General features: G+C 42.5%; 1 protein-coding gene across 6 annotated transcripts in view; it reads left to right on the forward strand.

The window, feature by feature from the left end:
- The window catches only part of DISP1 (dispatched RND transporter family member 1), a 335,526-nt gene that overhangs the window by 257,100 nt on the left and 60,676 nt on the right, over positions 1-17,750 (forward strand). For all 6 annotated transcript variants that reach the window (XM_033936937.1, XM_033936939.1, XM_033936936.1 and 3 more), the window contains one exon: positions 9,229-9,258. In XM_033936937.1, the coding sequence (XP_033792828.1) occupies positions 9,229-9,258 (30 nt within the window). The remainder of the gene's footprint in view (positions 1-9,228; positions 9,259-17,750) is intronic.

The following is a 17,750-nucleotide window of genomic DNA, read 5'->3' on the forward strand; positions in this document are numbered from 1 at the left end:
GACTGCTGGGGACTAGTCAAAAACATCATCTTTCTGACTCTCCAGCTCCATTGAAGCCCTGCTCTCTTCCCTGCTCTCTGCATGCCTCGCTCTCTGCTGCCCCGAATCTCTCCTGCCTGCCGCCCCGATACTCTTCCCCGGATCTCTCTCCTGCCTGCTCTTCCCCGATCTCTCCTGCCTGTCTGCTCCGAATCGCCGCCCTGCTCGTCCCCGGCTCTCTCCTGCCCTTCCCCACACTGCGAGCCTGTGGTTTTAACCCAAGGGTTTAAAGCGGGTTAAAACCACAGGCTTGCTGGGCTAAAAAGTTTTTTTTAAAAAGCAGCTCGGACGGGTTAGACGCATGCGCAGACCATCTACAGATGGTCCGTGCATGCATCGGGATCGCACACTAGCGATCTGTGCCGGCAGATGGGGGCATTCCTCCAATCACCCTCATCTGCATATTAGAGGTTATATAATACATCGGACCTGCCCGGATCGGTCCGGTTTGTGAATCTAGCCCTATAGTTATCTAAAGCCAGAGGCTGTGGAACATCTGTTTGACGTGTCAGTGTCTGTTCAGTTCTTTTAGGAATTTATAGCTGTCCCAAGAAGCATCTTAGGCTTTTTTTTAATAATGAAGACCTGCATTCCCTCTCATTGCTATGGCCATTAAGTATGAAATATGTAATATATTGTGGTTTATATTTATTTTCAATATTCTGGGCTTTAATTTAACACTGTCTGTGTTCTTCTTAGAAGTAATTGCAATTTAAACCCAAAATGTTTAACTAGTTGAAGATTTCTATTTATTGTGCGGCTCTTCAGCCTGAGAAAATTTCCAAAGGCTACATTTTTCTGCATGCAGATTGATTTATTAATTGACCTCTGTTTAGGCCCAGATTAATATTGCACAAAGAGTCTCATTGCATGCTGCACTTATCTGTTAACACATGCAGCATTCTCTGCACAAGTGTCTGCTTTGTACCCAATTCTGTTTTTAAATTGCTAAGGTAGATGATTTGGCATCATCTTAAAATATTTTTACTGTTTTTTAATTGCATAATGACTCCCCTCTACTGATGGGTTTGCATATTTCCAAATTCGACATTATATACAATCTCTACCTTCGGGAGACTTAGCTGCTTGTCGCCACGAATTGTTGCCTGAGGCCTATACTATTGAATCTCAGCAGTTGGTTCCACTTAAATTTCACTACTGCTACCTGAAGGATGAATCCCCTTTGCTGACCATCATAAACTCCGGGATGCTTAGGCCAAGGATTTACAAATTGTATTGCCTGAAGGCATGGTCTCAACGGCTTTTAAGAGGTTGAGTGTTTATCGGAAATATATGACTTTTTGGGAGCATTATAAATTAGTGTTGCGTCTATATATTTCTCCTAAGAGAGTATATTTGGCTCGCTTTCGGGCCTCTGCTCAGTGCTCTTGATGCTCTTGCCCAGAGGCGAATTTGGGCCACATGGTTGCAGCCTTTTGGGACCGGGTCTTCTCTTTTATTGAAACCATCTGGAAAATAAAGATAAGCCATTCTCCCTTACTACTTTTTGGTGTTTTTCCCAGCTACCATCCCCAACAGCAAAGAATGTCCACCTTTCTTAAATGGACAATAGCGATAGCTCTGAAGTGCATTCTTCTGAAGTGGTTAGATGTGGAGGCGCCTGATCTTTCCCATTGGAGGACTCGAGTGATTACTTTTCTGATATGGGAACGCAGAGACATTGGGCAGATCTCCTCCCCTCGAGAGCGCTTATTTCAACAGGCTTGGGAACCTTTTTGGAATACTATGACTCCTTTGGCGCAGAGTCGTCTTTTGAATTCTTGATATTTTCTGCTGTTTGTGTTTGGCTATATCCAAATTGTTAGTTTCTTGTTTTGCTGTGGAGAGAACAACTTCGGGAGGGGAGGGGGGTAGGGCTTCGGGGCGGCTTTCTTTGGTGGGGTAGAATTGTATTCTATTTTGAAATTTCTAAGCATTTGTATTGCCTTTGTTATGTTGACATCAATAAAAATTATTTGAACATAATTGCATAATGATTAAAACCCTGGAAGAATAGCACAAACCTTGACTTTGTCTTTGTTGTTTAACAGTAAAATTCAGTCTCTTAATCAACCCTATAATTTTTTTGATTGCTTTTAACATTGCACTAGTAAATTAAGCAGTCACTCTGGTTGCATTACAGGCTTGCCACATTGATGATATATCAGAATTGCTGCTTGTTTGTCTGCCTTGCCTGCAGTCCCGTTTGGGTTACAAGAGAGGATTGTGGCTTAACATCGATCGGCTGCATTTTACAATGTCGTTTTAGAAATAAGTGTGGCGATGAGGGAATATTTTAAACAATGTTTACCAATGGAAGAAATCTAACTTATTTTCCTGGTTAGGTGGGAAAAAAGAAAGAACTAGATAAGTTACTCTGTCTTAAATTCATGGCACTGGCAAAGCTGAAAAGAACACCAAGCACTCTTTCAGACTGTATGTAATGCTCAGAGAAAACTGGAATGTGAGGGCAGATAAAGACAGCAAGGCCCATCTGATCAGCTTTTTTCTTCCTGCAGGAGTATCATAGACTCTGTTTGATCTTTGCTATTATATTCTCCTTTTCCCAGCAAATGATCTTCATGGATGCTGGTGACTCACATGTTTGAGGAGGCTAGAGTGGGAGTGGAAGGTTCTGGTCTGCACATATTTTCCCTTTCTTTACCCCTCCCCCCCTATGAAATTCTCAGACGTGAACAATCTCCTTGTTCATCATCTCTGTGCCCCCTCCTCCAATGCATCACTCCCTTGCTTTTTCTTCTAACTTTCCGCCTTCACACAACACAGTTTTGCACTGTACTCTGTGCTTCTCCTCCCTAGAAATAGAAAAATATGATGGCACATAAACACAAAATGACTCATCCAGTTTGCCCATCTGCAGCATCCATTATCTCCTCCTCTTCCTAAGAAATCCCACGTGCTTGTCCCACGCTTTCTTGAATTCAGACAGTTTGTCTCCACCATCTCTACCGAGAGACTTCCACATATCTACCACCCTTTCTATAAAAAAAGTATTTCCTTAGATTATTCCTGAGCCTATCAGCTCTTAACCTCATCCCATGCCCTCTCATTCCAGAACTTCCTTTCAAATGAAAGAGACTTGCCTCATATGCATGTATGCCAAGTAGCTATTTAAACATCTCTATCATACCTCCTCGGTGGCAGGCTGGCTAATTTACTGAAGAGGGCTTTAAACTAGAAGTGGTGGGGCAGGGTAATCAATGTCCCTGGATGAGTATAAGCCCTCAGGTAAGTAAATCACTGAATACCTCTACATGGATGGGAAAAGGGGGCAATGTCTGGAAAGCAGTTTAAATACCTATGTGGCGTAAATGCACATGAGTTGAGTCTCTTTCATTTGAAAGGAAGCTCTGGAATGAGAGTAAATGAGGGTAAATGGGATGCCCATGTGGGATCTCTGAGAGGGTGGAGTTAAGAATGGGTCATTTGGAGCGGGGTCTCTAGAGCAGACTTAGGGGGTGGGTCTGTGGAGTGGGCAGAGTTGATGGGCTATGGCCCTTATCTGCCGTCATTTTTCTATGTTTCTATGAGAGGGCATATGAAGAAGTTAAGAGGTGATAGGCTCCAGACTAATCTTAAGGAAATACTCTTTTACAGAAAGGGAGGTAGATGTGTGGAACTGTTTCCTGGAAGAAGTGGTGGAGACAAAGACTGTGTCTGAATTCAAGAAAGCCTGGGATAGGCAAATGGGATCTCTTAGAAAGAGGATGAGGTAATAGTTACTGCGGATGGGCAGACTGGATGGGCCATTTGGCCTTTATCTGCCATCATGTTTCTCTGTTTCTATATTTCTATAGAATGGGTAAGAGTTAATTGATTTTCCTCCCTTTCAAAAAGTGCAAAAACCAGGGGACACTCAATGAAATTAAATGGAAATATCTAAAAAAAAAAAAAAAAAATAGGATGAAATATTTTTTACTGAAAGAATAGTCAAGTACTGGAACTTGTTGCCAGAGAATGTATAAGCATCTTTTATAGTTTCTACTCCTGCTCAACCACAGAAGATAAGCCTACGCCCACAGAGATGTCACTGCCGAAAACAATCCTTAAGATGCTTTATGTTTAAATCTGTTTATTAAACTTAATATAGATCATAGAACAATATGATCAGTAAATATTAAAATTCCAAATTTCATATTAATGAGCAAAAACCATTGTATATTGATCAATGAACAGTTATTCCCTTAGGGTGCTTTAATGAGGCATTCATCTCATCTATGTTTATTAATATTTATATACCGCTCTTTGTTACAGCATCAGTGCGGTGTAATCAATTAAAAGGAAAAGAACGCCAATATAGTATAAGTATATAGGAAAATATATTTAAAAAAAATAAATCATTTAGTTGCTGTATGGTCCAATGCCCAACTAAAAATTGAAACTATATAACAAAAAATAAAGCTAGGAAGGAAATGCCCATGCAAATAAATAGAAGCTTACATTTAGTATAGGTAGGCTCATAGCGAAGTTCATGAGGAAAAGAATTCCATAAATATGGCACCAATGCAAAAAAAGTAGAGTTTTGAGTAGATTTCAACCTAACCAAATGTGTAGATGGAAGTGTCAATCTATTTAATGTTGACGACCAACATGAATAAGGTGGTTTATATGGAATAAGTAATTTTGCGAGATAATCAGGCTGCCCGGTCATTACCTCGAAAGCCAAAGTTAGTGCTTTATGCATCAGCCTAAATTTTATCAGAAGCTAATGATATTCCCTAAACAACGGAGTGACATGGTCATACCTCTTAGCGTTTGTTATAACTCTAATGGCAGTGTTTTGAACTGTCTGTAATTTCTTAAGAGAAGCCTGTGGAAGTCCCATATAAATAGTATTACAATAGTCCAATTTTGATGTAACCAGCGCATAAATGAGAGATTTGCAGCAGGAAGTATCTACTGGTATATACAGTCGTAGAGAATGTCTCATACACAGAGAATAGAAACAAGATCTAACAACTGAGACCAACTGAGAATGAAAAGTCTAAATTGACTCCTAAATACTTTATAGAATTTTGAAGTTCTATAGGGTGGGATCGCAGTTTATCAGATGACACTTTATTCAGTAGCCTATATACCAGTTTAAGTTATCACAGCAAGCAATGTGCACAGCTAATCTGTACTGCTGTATTGATTCATGAAGAGAGCATTATTGAAGCCAAATAATTTCTGGGTTGTATTTTCTGAATTTTATAGCTTCAGAATGTTAGAATGTCTTTAAAGCAAAGCTGTTTCACATTAATATTTCCCACATTGATCCTGACATCATGTTTGCTCAGTGCATTAGTGAAAGTATGGTTCTACTAATCTTGATTGCCCAAAGGCAACCAAGAAAAACAAAGCTGCTTTCTTTTTCCCACATCATCTCAAGGAGACTAAAGAGGTTCCAGTCTTAGATGTTGGCATCTGGATAGTGTTGATGTGTGAATATGGAACATGGCCTCTCTTTCCTGAATTGTCTGAGCATTGTAAGAAGACAGAATATTGGATAAACAGGTCTATTAATTTGCATTCTACTTAGATCAAGGGGATCTCATCATATACATACACAATTTAAATAAAAATATTTTATATTATTTTAAGTTTTTATTCTATCACACTAATGAACAAAAAACAAATAAGGTCTAAAAAGTTGACTGACTCATTAAGCCTTCAGTTGGATCAGTGTCTCTCAAACTGTGTCCCAGCACAGTGGTGTGCCACAAGAAATCCCAGAATTTTACTTTATTTTTTAAAATTCCCTTCATAAGTATACATTACATTACATTACTGACTTCTATTCTGCCCATACCTTGCAGTTCAAGGCGGATTACAAAAAGTGGATAACTGGACATTTCCATGAAAATTACAGGTTAGGGTGCTAATTACATGGACAAGGCTTTGCTGGGAAACACTAGAATCGATAACAGGTACATAAGAATCCGCCATTTTTATGAGCGTCTGTGTGTGTAAGGATCCACCCAGACAAACATCATTCTTTGATGTGATTGGTCCTTGAAAACTAACGGCAAGTAATTTTAGTTCTAATTTTATTTTTTATGCAGTAGTTATTCTAACTTGAGCCACAAAGCAATCAAGGTTTTGTTACCATTTGGATCTTCTTATCTTTGCAAACTTGGATTTTCAGCGCTCACAGAAATTAAATCAAAAGAGAATGACTGCAGATGGTGGATGATGAAATGTGTTTTTGTCAACTTGGAGCCGCGTCTTGAGTTGATTAGCACTCAAAAACAAGCACATCCATTGTATTAAAACATTTGCTCCATTTACCCCCCCCCCCCCTTTTACAAAACCGTAGCATGATTTTTAGCACCGACCGCAGCGGTAACAGCTCCAACGCCCATAGAATTCCTGTGAGTGTCGGAGCTGTTACTGCCACAGCTGGCGCTAAAAAGCACATTATGGTTTTGTTAAAAGGGGGGTTAGTGTGCTAGAGGTAAAAAAGTTTGAGAGACACTGAGATGAAGACAATTCTACATTAGAATTAGAACAAGTAACTCTTACCCTTCTAACCTATCGGTTGTGATTGTTTCATCTACTTTCAAAAAAAACCACTGCCTTCTCTAAGCAGCTGTCAGAGCTCTTGAAAATGAAGATAATTCACTTATAAAAGTAAAAGACTATTAAAAAGAAATTTCTAAATTTCTCCAGCTAACCGTTTCAGCTGTCAGAAACATTAGAAAGAAATAGAAGTTACATGGAACAGTTGAAGTCAGAGTAAGATTTGGAAATCCAGGAAAAAACCTGATAGAACTGCCTGAAAACTGGTCATATTTTCAAAATTATGCATAAGAAATTGTAATAAACCCCAAACATTTAGGAATAATGAAAATGGAACTGTTTGGCTAGAAGCACACAAAAAACCTTTGGAAGGAAAAGGCTGAAACAGAGGAAAAGAATACCAACTGTTAAGTGGAAAGATAGATCTGTTGTGCTTTAGATTAGGAAACACTAGGTAAAAAAATAAAAAAGAGTGAATTAAATATCAATATGTCCTAGAAGCTAATAGTAGTAAAGAACCTGAAGCTGATAAAAGGTTGGCTATTTCAGTAAGACAATGATCTGAAAAGTGCCCCCAAATCGACCATAAAATTCTTTCAAGAAAGATGAATGCTTTGAAATTGTCTTCATAGCTCCCAGATTTATATATTGAAAATCCGTGCCGAGATCTGAAGCATACAAGGTATGCAAGGAGACCTATTAACATTTCTGAACTAAAAGAGTTCTGCAAGGAAGAGTGGGAAATAATTCCTAAAAGTAAGAAAAGAAACAACTCATAGCGCATGTAGGTCTATAAGAAAACGGTGGATATGGCAGGGGCAAAAATTCGGTCACAGGGCCAGGAAGTGATGTCGGAGGGAAAGCCAATGCTGGCATAAGCAGCAGGCCAGAGAAGCTGCTTGTGCTGGCAGAGATGTAAAGAAGTATGGGGATAAGGGAGGGGTATGAGTGTGGGGGCATGAGGGCACAGGGGTGCCACATACCCTCGTTATGCCACTGAAATTAGGCATTAGATTGGTTAGGCTTACCAATCTAGGCACCTAACTTTAAGCGTCTTTTATAGAATTAGGGCCTAATGTCTTGATGTACACCGCCTAGTCCTCTAATAGGTAGTATGTTAAATAATACTAAAATTTTGGAAGTTTGAAACATGTAGTACTCAACAGAGAGAAGTTTGAAATCTTGGAAACGAGCCATTGTTGCTGTCTGCTGAAAAAGATTTTAGCGTGAATAAATACCATGCCAGTGTTGTGCAAGATTCGCATAGCAGGTGTGGTCAATCAAACTTTTTATCGTCATAAAATGAAAGCTCATATTAAACAGCTGTTCTTGTTATGTTTCATGGTAGATATATGGAAAAATCACTCAATGGTAGAAGCAAAGATGGAATTAGAATTTATATGGGCTTGGAAAGGACAGAGAAGAGCAAAGCCAAAGATCAAAAGTTAAGGGAAATAGGACAGTGGATGGACTTCCGAGATCATCATTTGCCATCAGTTTGACTTTATTTTATAAGAGTAAAGAAGTTACGGTCATGCTGATCCTGATCAGAATGCTATGCAAACATCACACGGATAAATGTAAGGCACGAATGTAGCATAAAAGGATGAAGCGGAGCTTAAAGAATAAGATGAAGAAACAAAGTGAAGGCATGTACATTTTTGCAAGTAAATAAATTAAAGAGACAGAAATATTTTAAGACCTGTTACGAAATTTAGAAAGAAATCCAAAAGTGGAAGTGCGAGAGCTAGGATTCTCCAAATTGATACTTTGAAGACTCTAGTTAGGATCACTGCTTTAAGGTAAACTAGATCCCATACAACAGTTCGATCGTGAAAGCTGGGTGACATCTTTTAAAGCAGTGGTTCTTAACCTTGTTGGAGGTACTGAACCCCACCAGTTTCATATGCGTGTTCACCGAACCCTTCTTTATTGGAAAAATAAAATATGATTTTTACAAATTCAAAACATAGGTATACAGTGAGGGAAAAAATAATATCAATTTTGAAAACAAAAAAGTTCTCCTATATTTCAAATAATAATAACATAATAATGAAATTTACTGCAGATCAGTGTGACTTCTGTTGTTGCGAGGCGTATCATCATGAATCATAAGCGCTTCGGTCACGTTCAATCATCTATCAGTTAAATCACAAATTTTGATCAGGAATTGATTGATGTATATAAGGCGTTAGTTACAGATTGATAGATCAAGAAACCGAGTACACGATCAGTCTTGATCAAAATCACTGAATAACTGATAGATGATTGAACGTGACCGAAGCGCTATATGAGTCGGAGGTGTGTTTTGACCTCTGCCAAACCCGCGAGACTGACTCACCGAACCCCTGGGGTTCGGTCGAACCCAGGTTAAGAACCACTGTTTTAAAGCATCTGATTTGATATAATGCCATCAAAGATTGCACCCCCTTTTCTTTTTCTTTTTTAATTAATTCATATACACAATATATGTAATGTGCTCATGACCACGTTTGATATGAGGTCTACAGGATATTTAGAAAAGTAACACTGGATTGATTGGAAGATTTCACAAGAAAATGTTTATCATTAATCTTTACCATTATATTTATTCATGAGAAAATATATGCCTTGGAAGATATGTCTCATATTTCTGTAGTATTAATCTGCATTTTTATTTTTCCCCAGACCAGCAAGACCTTTCAAGTTGCCCAAAAGGTAAGGGCTGTGTATCACTTAATCCCACTGAATCCTGTTGTAAATGCCGCTGCTTAAAATCTGCTTTCCGCCTGAAACAAGAAATATACAAAGCTCACATTTTTAGCCTCTTTGCAGCAGTATGATTCTGATTTTTTTCACGTTTTATTTGATATACTGCCTATAAATAAAGTAAATATCATTAAAAATGGAGAAGCTAAAGGGGATTATATACAGGACATTCGTATCCAATACAGGGTCAGTGATTAAGGGAAGTTCAAGAAAAACTGATACAGCATTACAAAAGGGAAGAAAACACAATAGGAGCATAGAAGTCCAGGCTCCATCCGTGAATGGAGGAGTAGCCTGAAGGTTAGAGCAGTGTCTTGCAAATTTTACGAGCCACGGCACACTAAACTGGTGGCTATGGCTTGAGGGCACCCGGAAGTTTTCGTACATCCCCGTGATGGTGTCATGTGCATGCATGACATCACATCCACCCATGCGCAGGGGCCCTGAACTGCCAGTGGGGGGATGCTGAAAAAGAAGCGCAGGGAGGAGGAGAAGGAAGTTCTTCTTCACCCAAAGGGTGGTAGACATCTGGAATGCGCTTCCAGAGGGTGTGATAGGACAGAGTACGGTATTGGGGGTTCAAGAAGGGATTGGATGATTTCCTGAAGGAAAAGAGGATAGAAGGGTATAGATAGAGGATTACTATACAGGTCCTGGACTTGATGGGCCACCTCGTGAGCGGACTGTTGGGCATGATGGACCTCTGGTCTGACACAGCAGAGGCACTGCTTATGTTCTTATGAGAGGCACTGGTAGCAGCTGACTGCCTACAGGATGTGCCTCTCATCTGTCAGCCGGCACTGGTGCTTTTCTTCCTCCCCAGCGTCTTGTGGCACCAGCACACAGTTTGCAATACACTGGGTTAGAGTACTGAGTTGAGAACCATGGGCCCAGTTCAACTCCTACTTCAGCTCCCCGTGATCTTGGACAAGTCACTTTAACCCTGCATTACCTCAGGTACATTTAGACTGTAAGCTTTCCAGAGACAGCAAAATATCTTATAGTACCTGAATGTACATTGCCTCAATAGCTTTGGACTTTCAGGCAGTATCTAAGAAAATTAATTAATTAATGAAATTTTCCTGGGCCACATGCTAAAAACAAGAAGGCAGGAGAAAAGGAGGAGCGAATTTAAAGGGATTCTGAAAACGCCATTGAAAAAAGAATGCTTTAAGTGAAGATATAAATTTGTTTTGGAAGGATTTAGATCTTACTTATAACGGAAGACTGTTCCAGAGAGTTGATGCTGACACACTGAAGCAGGACTGTCTAGTAGTGTCCAAATAAATCTGGTGAAAAGTTGTTACATCCCAAAAATGTTGCTGGGATCTGCAAATCAACTTGCTGTTCACTTTGAAGAATGTGTTGAATTTAATCATACCCCGGACTTGAACAAAACATTTTTATGGAACATACATGAGTTTCCTTTATTGAAATGATATTGACATGTGTGTGTGGTTTATACAGTAGTTACCGTATTTTCGCGGATATAACGCGCGCGTTATACGCGTTTTTACCTACCGCGCATACCCCTCGCGCGTTATATGCCTGAGCGCGGTATACAAAAGTTTTTAAACATAGTTCCCACCCCGCCCGACGCCCGATTCACCCCCCCAGCAGGACCGCTCGCACCCCCACCCCGAACGACCGCTCGCACGCGCTCCCACCCGCACCCGCATCCACGATCGGAGCAAGAGGGAGCCCAAGCCCTCTTGCCCGGCCGACTCCCCGACGTCCGATACATCCCCCCCCCGGCAGGACCACTCGCACCCCCACCCCGAAGGACCGCCGACTTCCCGACAATATCGGGCCAGAAGGGAGCCCAAACCCTCCTGGCCACGGCGACCCCCTAACCCCACCCCGCACTACATTACGGGCAGGAGGGATCCCAGGCCCTCCTGCCCTCGACGCAAACCCCCCTCCCCCAACGACCGCCCCCCCCAAGAACCTCCGACCGCCCCCCCAGCCGACCCGCGACCCCCCTGGCCGACCCCCACGACCCCCCCACCCCCCTTCCCCGTACCTTTGGTAGTTGGCCGGACAGACGGGAGCCAAACCCGCCTGTCCGGCAGGCAGCCAACGAAGGAATGAGGCCGGATTGGCCCATCCGTCCTAAAGCTCCGCCTACTGGTGGGGCCTAAGGCGCGTGGGCCAATCAGAATAGGCCCTGGAGCCTTAGGTCCCACCTGGGGGCGCGGCCTGAGGCACATGGGCCCAACCCGACCATGTGCCTCAGGCCGCGCCCCCAGGTGGGACCTAAGGCTCCAGGGCCTATTCTGATTGGCCCACGCGCCTTAGGCCCCACCAGTAGGCGGAGCTTTAGGACGGATGGGCCAATCCGGCCTCATTCCTTCGTTGGCTGCCTGCCGGACAGGCGGGTTTGGCTCCCGTCTGTCCGGCCAACTACCAAAGGTACGGGGAAGGGGGGTGGGGGGGTCGTGGGGGTCGCGGGTCGGCTGGGGGGGCGGTCGGAGGTTCTTGGGGGGGGCGGTCGTTGGGGGGGGGGGGGGGTTTGCGTCGAGGGCAGGAGGGCCTGGGATCCCTCCTGCCCGTAATGTAGTGCGGGGTGGGGTTAGGGGGTCGCCGTGTCCAGGAGGGTTTGGGCTCCCTCCTGGCCCGATATTGTTGGGGAGTCGGCGGTCCTTCGGGGTGGGGGTGCGAGTGGTCCTGCCGGGGGGGGGGATGTATCGGACGTCGGGGGGGGGGGCATCAGGCTTTCAGGATGGGGACAGACCTTCAAGGGGGGACAGGACTTCAAGGGGGGACAGTGCACGGAAAGTCAGGGGGGGTGAACGGAGAGTCGGGACAGCGCACGGAAAGTCAGGGCAGTGCACGGAAGTCAGGGGGGGTGAACGGAGAGTCGGGACAGTGCACGGAAAGTCAGGGCAGTGCACGGAAGTCAGGGGGGGTGAACGGAGAGTCGGGACAGCGCACGGAAAGTCAGGGCGGGTGAAAGGAGCGTCGGGCATCATGCGCGGTATACCCGTGAGCGCGGTATACAAAAGTTTTTGTACATATCATCGTGATTTCTGCGCGCTATACCCGTGTGCGCGTTTTACACGGGTGTGCGTTATATCCGCGAAAATACGGTAGTAAGTAATGTTAAGGAAGACATTTTGTGAGGTTTTACAAAGCGAGGTTGTTGCCGGCTGGTTTATTTTTCTCCAGTTAGTCTACTCTGAGAATAGAGGGAAAGGGGTTAGGACTGAAACGATGGTTATGTTTCCAGCAAACATGAAATGGGAGAGGAAAAAAAGCTACAAAATCAATTTGTGTGGCAGTTTATGAATGATAAAATGATTTGGAAGATATTTCCTTAAAGTTTCACAGCACTGTTGTCTTCCAAAAGGAGGAATGGCCTAGTGGTTAGAGCAATGAGATGAGAACCAGTGTTCAAATTCCCCCTTCCAGCCCCCTCACTTGACAATACTTGTGATCTTGTGCAACTTGTGTGGGGGCGCATTCTGAAAGAATGCCCATCTCGTAAAAACATGCTTTACTGGGTCAGACCAAAGGTCCCTCTAGCCCAGTAGTCCTTCTTCTCAGTGGGTTCCAAGGAGTACTCATATAACTCCTGTGTTGAAGAAACTGCACTGGTTGCCTTTGCAACAAAGAGTGCAGTTTAAGACTTTTGCGATTATACATCAGACACTGTATCATGCTTCCCCAAAGCTCTTACAAGAATTCTTTGAGATCTATAGACCGAGAACAGAGCTTAGAGATGTAAATGGGATGAAATTAAGTTTGGAGGGTAGAATGTCGACTATCCATGCTAGGATTGGAGCATCAATGATATATGTAGTAGAATTATGGAATGCCTTGCCTGGTATCTTGTGGTTCTGTATGAGGAGGGTGAATTTAAAAAAAAAATGTTGAAAACTCAATTATTTGCCAATGCCTTCCTATGCTAAGGTATATTTCAGTTGACAATCGCCTTTTAGAATTTTTTTGACAGCAATGTATGATGTAAAGCTTGCTTATATTTCTGAATGGATTGACTTTGCATTCTATCTCTGTTCACAACAGGGACGATCATGATGTTGTTTAGACATGTCTATGTTATATGTGGTAATCATAGAGAAACAAGATTTTATGTATGTGCTATGGTATGGAGACCGCATAGTTGTATGTGGTATATAAATTTTTTAACAAATAAATAAATCTGGCAAAAACCCAAATAGTAGCAACATTCCATGCTACCGATCCAGGGCAAACAGTGGCTTATCCCAGATCTGTCTCAATAACTATGGGCTTTTCCTCTAGGAAATTGTCCAAATGTACATAGAAATCCAAATTAACTCCAATTAATGTCAATTGGTTAGAACCCAACTGACTGATGAATTAACATATTAGATGATGGCAGATAAAGACCTGTACAGACCATCCAATCTGCCCAAGATAAACTCATAGCAAGCGACTATGGACTTTTCCTCCAGGAAATTGTCCAAACCTTTCTTAAAACCAGCTATGTTAACTACTCTTACCACATCCTCTGGCAATGTGTTTCAGAGCTTATCTATTCTCCGAGTGAAAAATATTTTCTCCTATTGGTTTTAAAGGTATTTCCCTGTAACTTTGAGTGTCCCCTTCTCTTTGTAATTTTTGACGGAGTAAAAACAATCAATCCACTTGTACCCATTCTATACCACTCAGGATTTTGTAGACTTCAATCATATTTCCTCTCAACTGTCTCTTTTCCAAGCTGAAGAGAGGAATATCCATGTGCTGAATGTCTAAACAGCAGCAGTCTTAGAAAATGTGAGCCCTCCAGGAGCTGAAAATACCTATGGTATCTGAATGTACTCACATAGCCTTTAGGTTTGCAGGTGTCATATATTTAGGTACCATAGGTATTTTTCTTTTCCTGGAGGGTTCGCAATAATTAAAAAAAAAAAGTTGAAGAGGGATTTTAGCCTGCATACCTTGGTTTATAGTCCACCGCACTAACCACTAGGCTACTCTTCAGATCTGCTTCGTGTTCTGTTAAGAATGCCTGAAGAAGTCAGAGCCTGGTATCCCCTTCTAGTTTCACTTTCAGGGGAGAGGAAGGGAGACAGCAACCACTGGGGGATTAAGGAGGTGTTATGCCTTAATTCCTCCAGTGGACAGCTGTTCAGTCAGAGCAATTTTCTGTAACCTGGATATTCGTGAAACAGATCTAAATAAAGATGGCCTTCTTTTTAGACATGGATGTTTCTTCCCCTTCAGTGATCGCTTTAGGACATCCAAAACATGCACAGAACCCCCCCCCCCCTTTTTTTTTTTTTTTTTTTTTTTGCTATTTGGACATACTATAGTGTTAAACGTCCCTATTCTTCCTTTGCAAAATTGAGATTTGAAAATTCCAAGCACATGGACATCCATTTCAGCTTTTTGAGACATCCATATACTTTGAAAATGAGTATCTTAATCTATCACTGCCTTATGTACCCACTTAGGCCCTGATTCTACAAACAGTGTCTAGCCGAGTTCCATGTGGAATTAAAAAATTTTTAATTGGCTTAATTGACGTGGTAATTGAAAATGCCATTAAAAGCCAATTTAAATGATAAAGTTCCATGCAGAACTTGGTGAGGTGCCTACTGGCAACTTCCTGAAAAAATTTGCAAGAAATGGTTAGGGGGCGGGGAATTACATAGATATCGGTAGGCGTCTGTGTTAGGTGCTATTGACTTATGTTTGAGTTCTAGCGACTTGATGAATTACAGATCTAAAAAGAAATAGGTTTTGTGTTAGTCCGGAGAGGTCCTCCAGCATCATCCCCATAGTTTGTTTTCAACATGTCCACCCATCTGATTTCAGGTAGCCCTCTTCACCTCATTCCTTCAATCGTCCTTGGCCTAACACTGTGACACCAACTGGCACCTAAGTTAAGTGCATCTAGGTGTGATTCTATAAAAGATGCTTAGCTGTTGATTGACAACTGCACCAAACAGTGCTGCTAGGCACCATTTATAGAATCAGGACCTTGGATTGTAACCTCTTGAGCAAGGATGTATCATACCTAACTGAGATGTAATTATGCCCTCTTTTCCAAATCCCAGGTACAAAGCGTTACAATTTAGGTACTGTAGTTATTTCCCTGCCAAGAGGGCTTACTGTTGACATTGTACCTGAGACAATGAAGGGCGAAGTATCTTACCCTAGGCCATGAATGGAAAAGTGGGAGGCCAGTCCTACTCTAAGCAATATTTCTTCTCTCTTCTGAGGAATTACTAATACAGTCAAACCTTGGTTTACGAGTGCACCGGTTTGCGAGTGTTTTGTAAGACGAGCAAAACATTCGCAAAATCGGTGCCTCGGAAACCGAGTTTGACTCAATTTACGAGTGCCACCTCCAGCGATCCGGCATCCCTCCCCCAGCGATCCGGCATCTCCACCCCCCCCCCCCCCCGCTCACGTCATTGTCCCCTCCCCCCCCCCCCGTGATCCTACATCCCCCCCCGAGCACTGAAATAACATCCCTTACCTCGATTTGGCACCGGCACCAGCACCAACACACAGGACATGCCAGTGCCGGTGCCTGAAGATCCTCCCTCTTGCCTGTGCTGGGCTGGACTGGGCCTTGAGGATGCCGGTTCGCAGGGGGGGATGCCAGATCGCGGGGGGGGGGGTATGGAGCAGGGCCGGTGGCCTCAAGGGAGGGGAATGGAGCAGCGCCGGTAGCCTCGGGGGGGGGGAGGAGGAGGTGGACCGTATCAAGCGAGTTTCCCTTACTTCCTATGAGGAAACTTGTTTTGATATACAAGCAATTTGGTTTACGAGCATACTTCTGGAACGAATTATGCTCGTAAACCAAGGTTCCACTGTACTATCTGCTTTTTCACACATTATTTGAAAATACATACTGACAAAGGAAAATTAGAGAATTATAAAAGGCATCAGCTGCTACTTACGTCTGCTGTCGTAGAATTACAAGCAATTTGGAGCGAATAGCCTTTGCAATATTTTATGTATTTTGAGGCATGTTTTGTAACAGGGAGCTTAAGATAAGAGGGTAAGAAGGTACCGACTTAGCGTCTCTTTTTCTTTATAGACGTGCTATTATAAGTTGCAATCGCATAAGGCAGGTGTAAATGTCCGCACCTGCTTTTGTCATGTAGATATATATAAATTATAGTACAGTATTTTATAATCTTACATATCTAGTGTGCAATTCACTCATGATCCTCCCAGACTCTACCTCATCATGCCTTGGCATGTGGTTTTCAACTAGTTGGTATTCTGTAAGGGGGTCATTAAAATATCTCCATGGCATATATGCATATGCACAGGTGACAGGTCTCTCTCACCTGAGGAACGAAAGGACATATGATGAAGTTCAAGGGGGATAGACTCAAAGTGATCTAAAGAAATACTTCTTTATGGAAAGGTTGGTGGAACAACCTCCCAGTAGAGGTGGTAGAGACAAAGACTGTATCTGAATTCAAGAAAGCATGAGGCAGGAATTTGGGATGGCTCAGAGGATGGAAGAGATTGCAGATGATATGGATGGGCAGATTGGATGGGTCGTTTTTTTCTCTATTTCTATTTACCCACACCTGTTATCACATCCACACATCATGATTAAAATACCCCAGAAGGCTGTGTCCTTTAACCCTTTAATTGGGAGATGGTGAAAACGACTTCTGTATGTAACTTGATGTTGAACAAGAGCACCGGTGCCAAGTAACAGGCGTTTGGAAATGCAGATCTCCCATTAGAGAAACACTTGTTGCTTCTAAGCAACAATGCCAAATAAAGGGTTAAAGTATTTGCTCATTCTTAGAATTGCGTCCTTTGTGTATTTTTCTTGTGTTCAAAATTCTTTCATGCAAGCTGATCGGAGACACCTCCCACCCCTATTATAGAGAATTATAGAGCTCAGCAGAAAGTTAGGGAACAACTTTTGTGCATTGTAGCAAATAAATCCGAGACAATAGCTTGTTTGGGGGGGGTTCTTTTCTATATTATAATAGTATACCTGCACTGCTAGCATTTTAACATGCATAATCTTATGGCTGGCTGTATTGAAATACAGTGTTAAATGTGTTATAGAAGCTGTTGAAAGTAACTGGTCAAATTTAAGTGGCAGAGAAAGCATAGGAATCACTGGGATAGTAAAACAAGCTACAAGCAAGAAAGACAGACTAGGAATTCACGTTCTAGCATGGACAGGCAGTGGTGTCATGTGCACGCGATGAGCTGCTGACCAAATATTGTTAAAAGACTGTGACTGGAATGTGGAAGAGACGCGAATGGGTTTGATAGCTCCATCTCCTGACAGCAAGTTATAGAAACTACAAGGGCCTGTGCGATTGCTGTTGGATCAGTTCCACCACGAAGATGATGTGGAGTAGAGGGGAAAGAGGTTCATAACAAGCGGAAAGGGGATCAGGCAAGGAGGAAGTCAGATGTCCCACAGGAAATTCTTGCAATTGCAATGGCTTAAAAGAGGGATC

Source organism: Geotrypetes seraphini, chromosome 3 (genome assembly GCF_902459505.1).
Source record: "Geotrypetes seraphini chromosome 3, aGeoSer1.1, whole genome shotgun sequence".
Taxonomy (NCBI): Eukaryota; Metazoa; Chordata; class Amphibia; order Gymnophiona; family Dermophiidae; genus Geotrypetes; species Geotrypetes seraphini.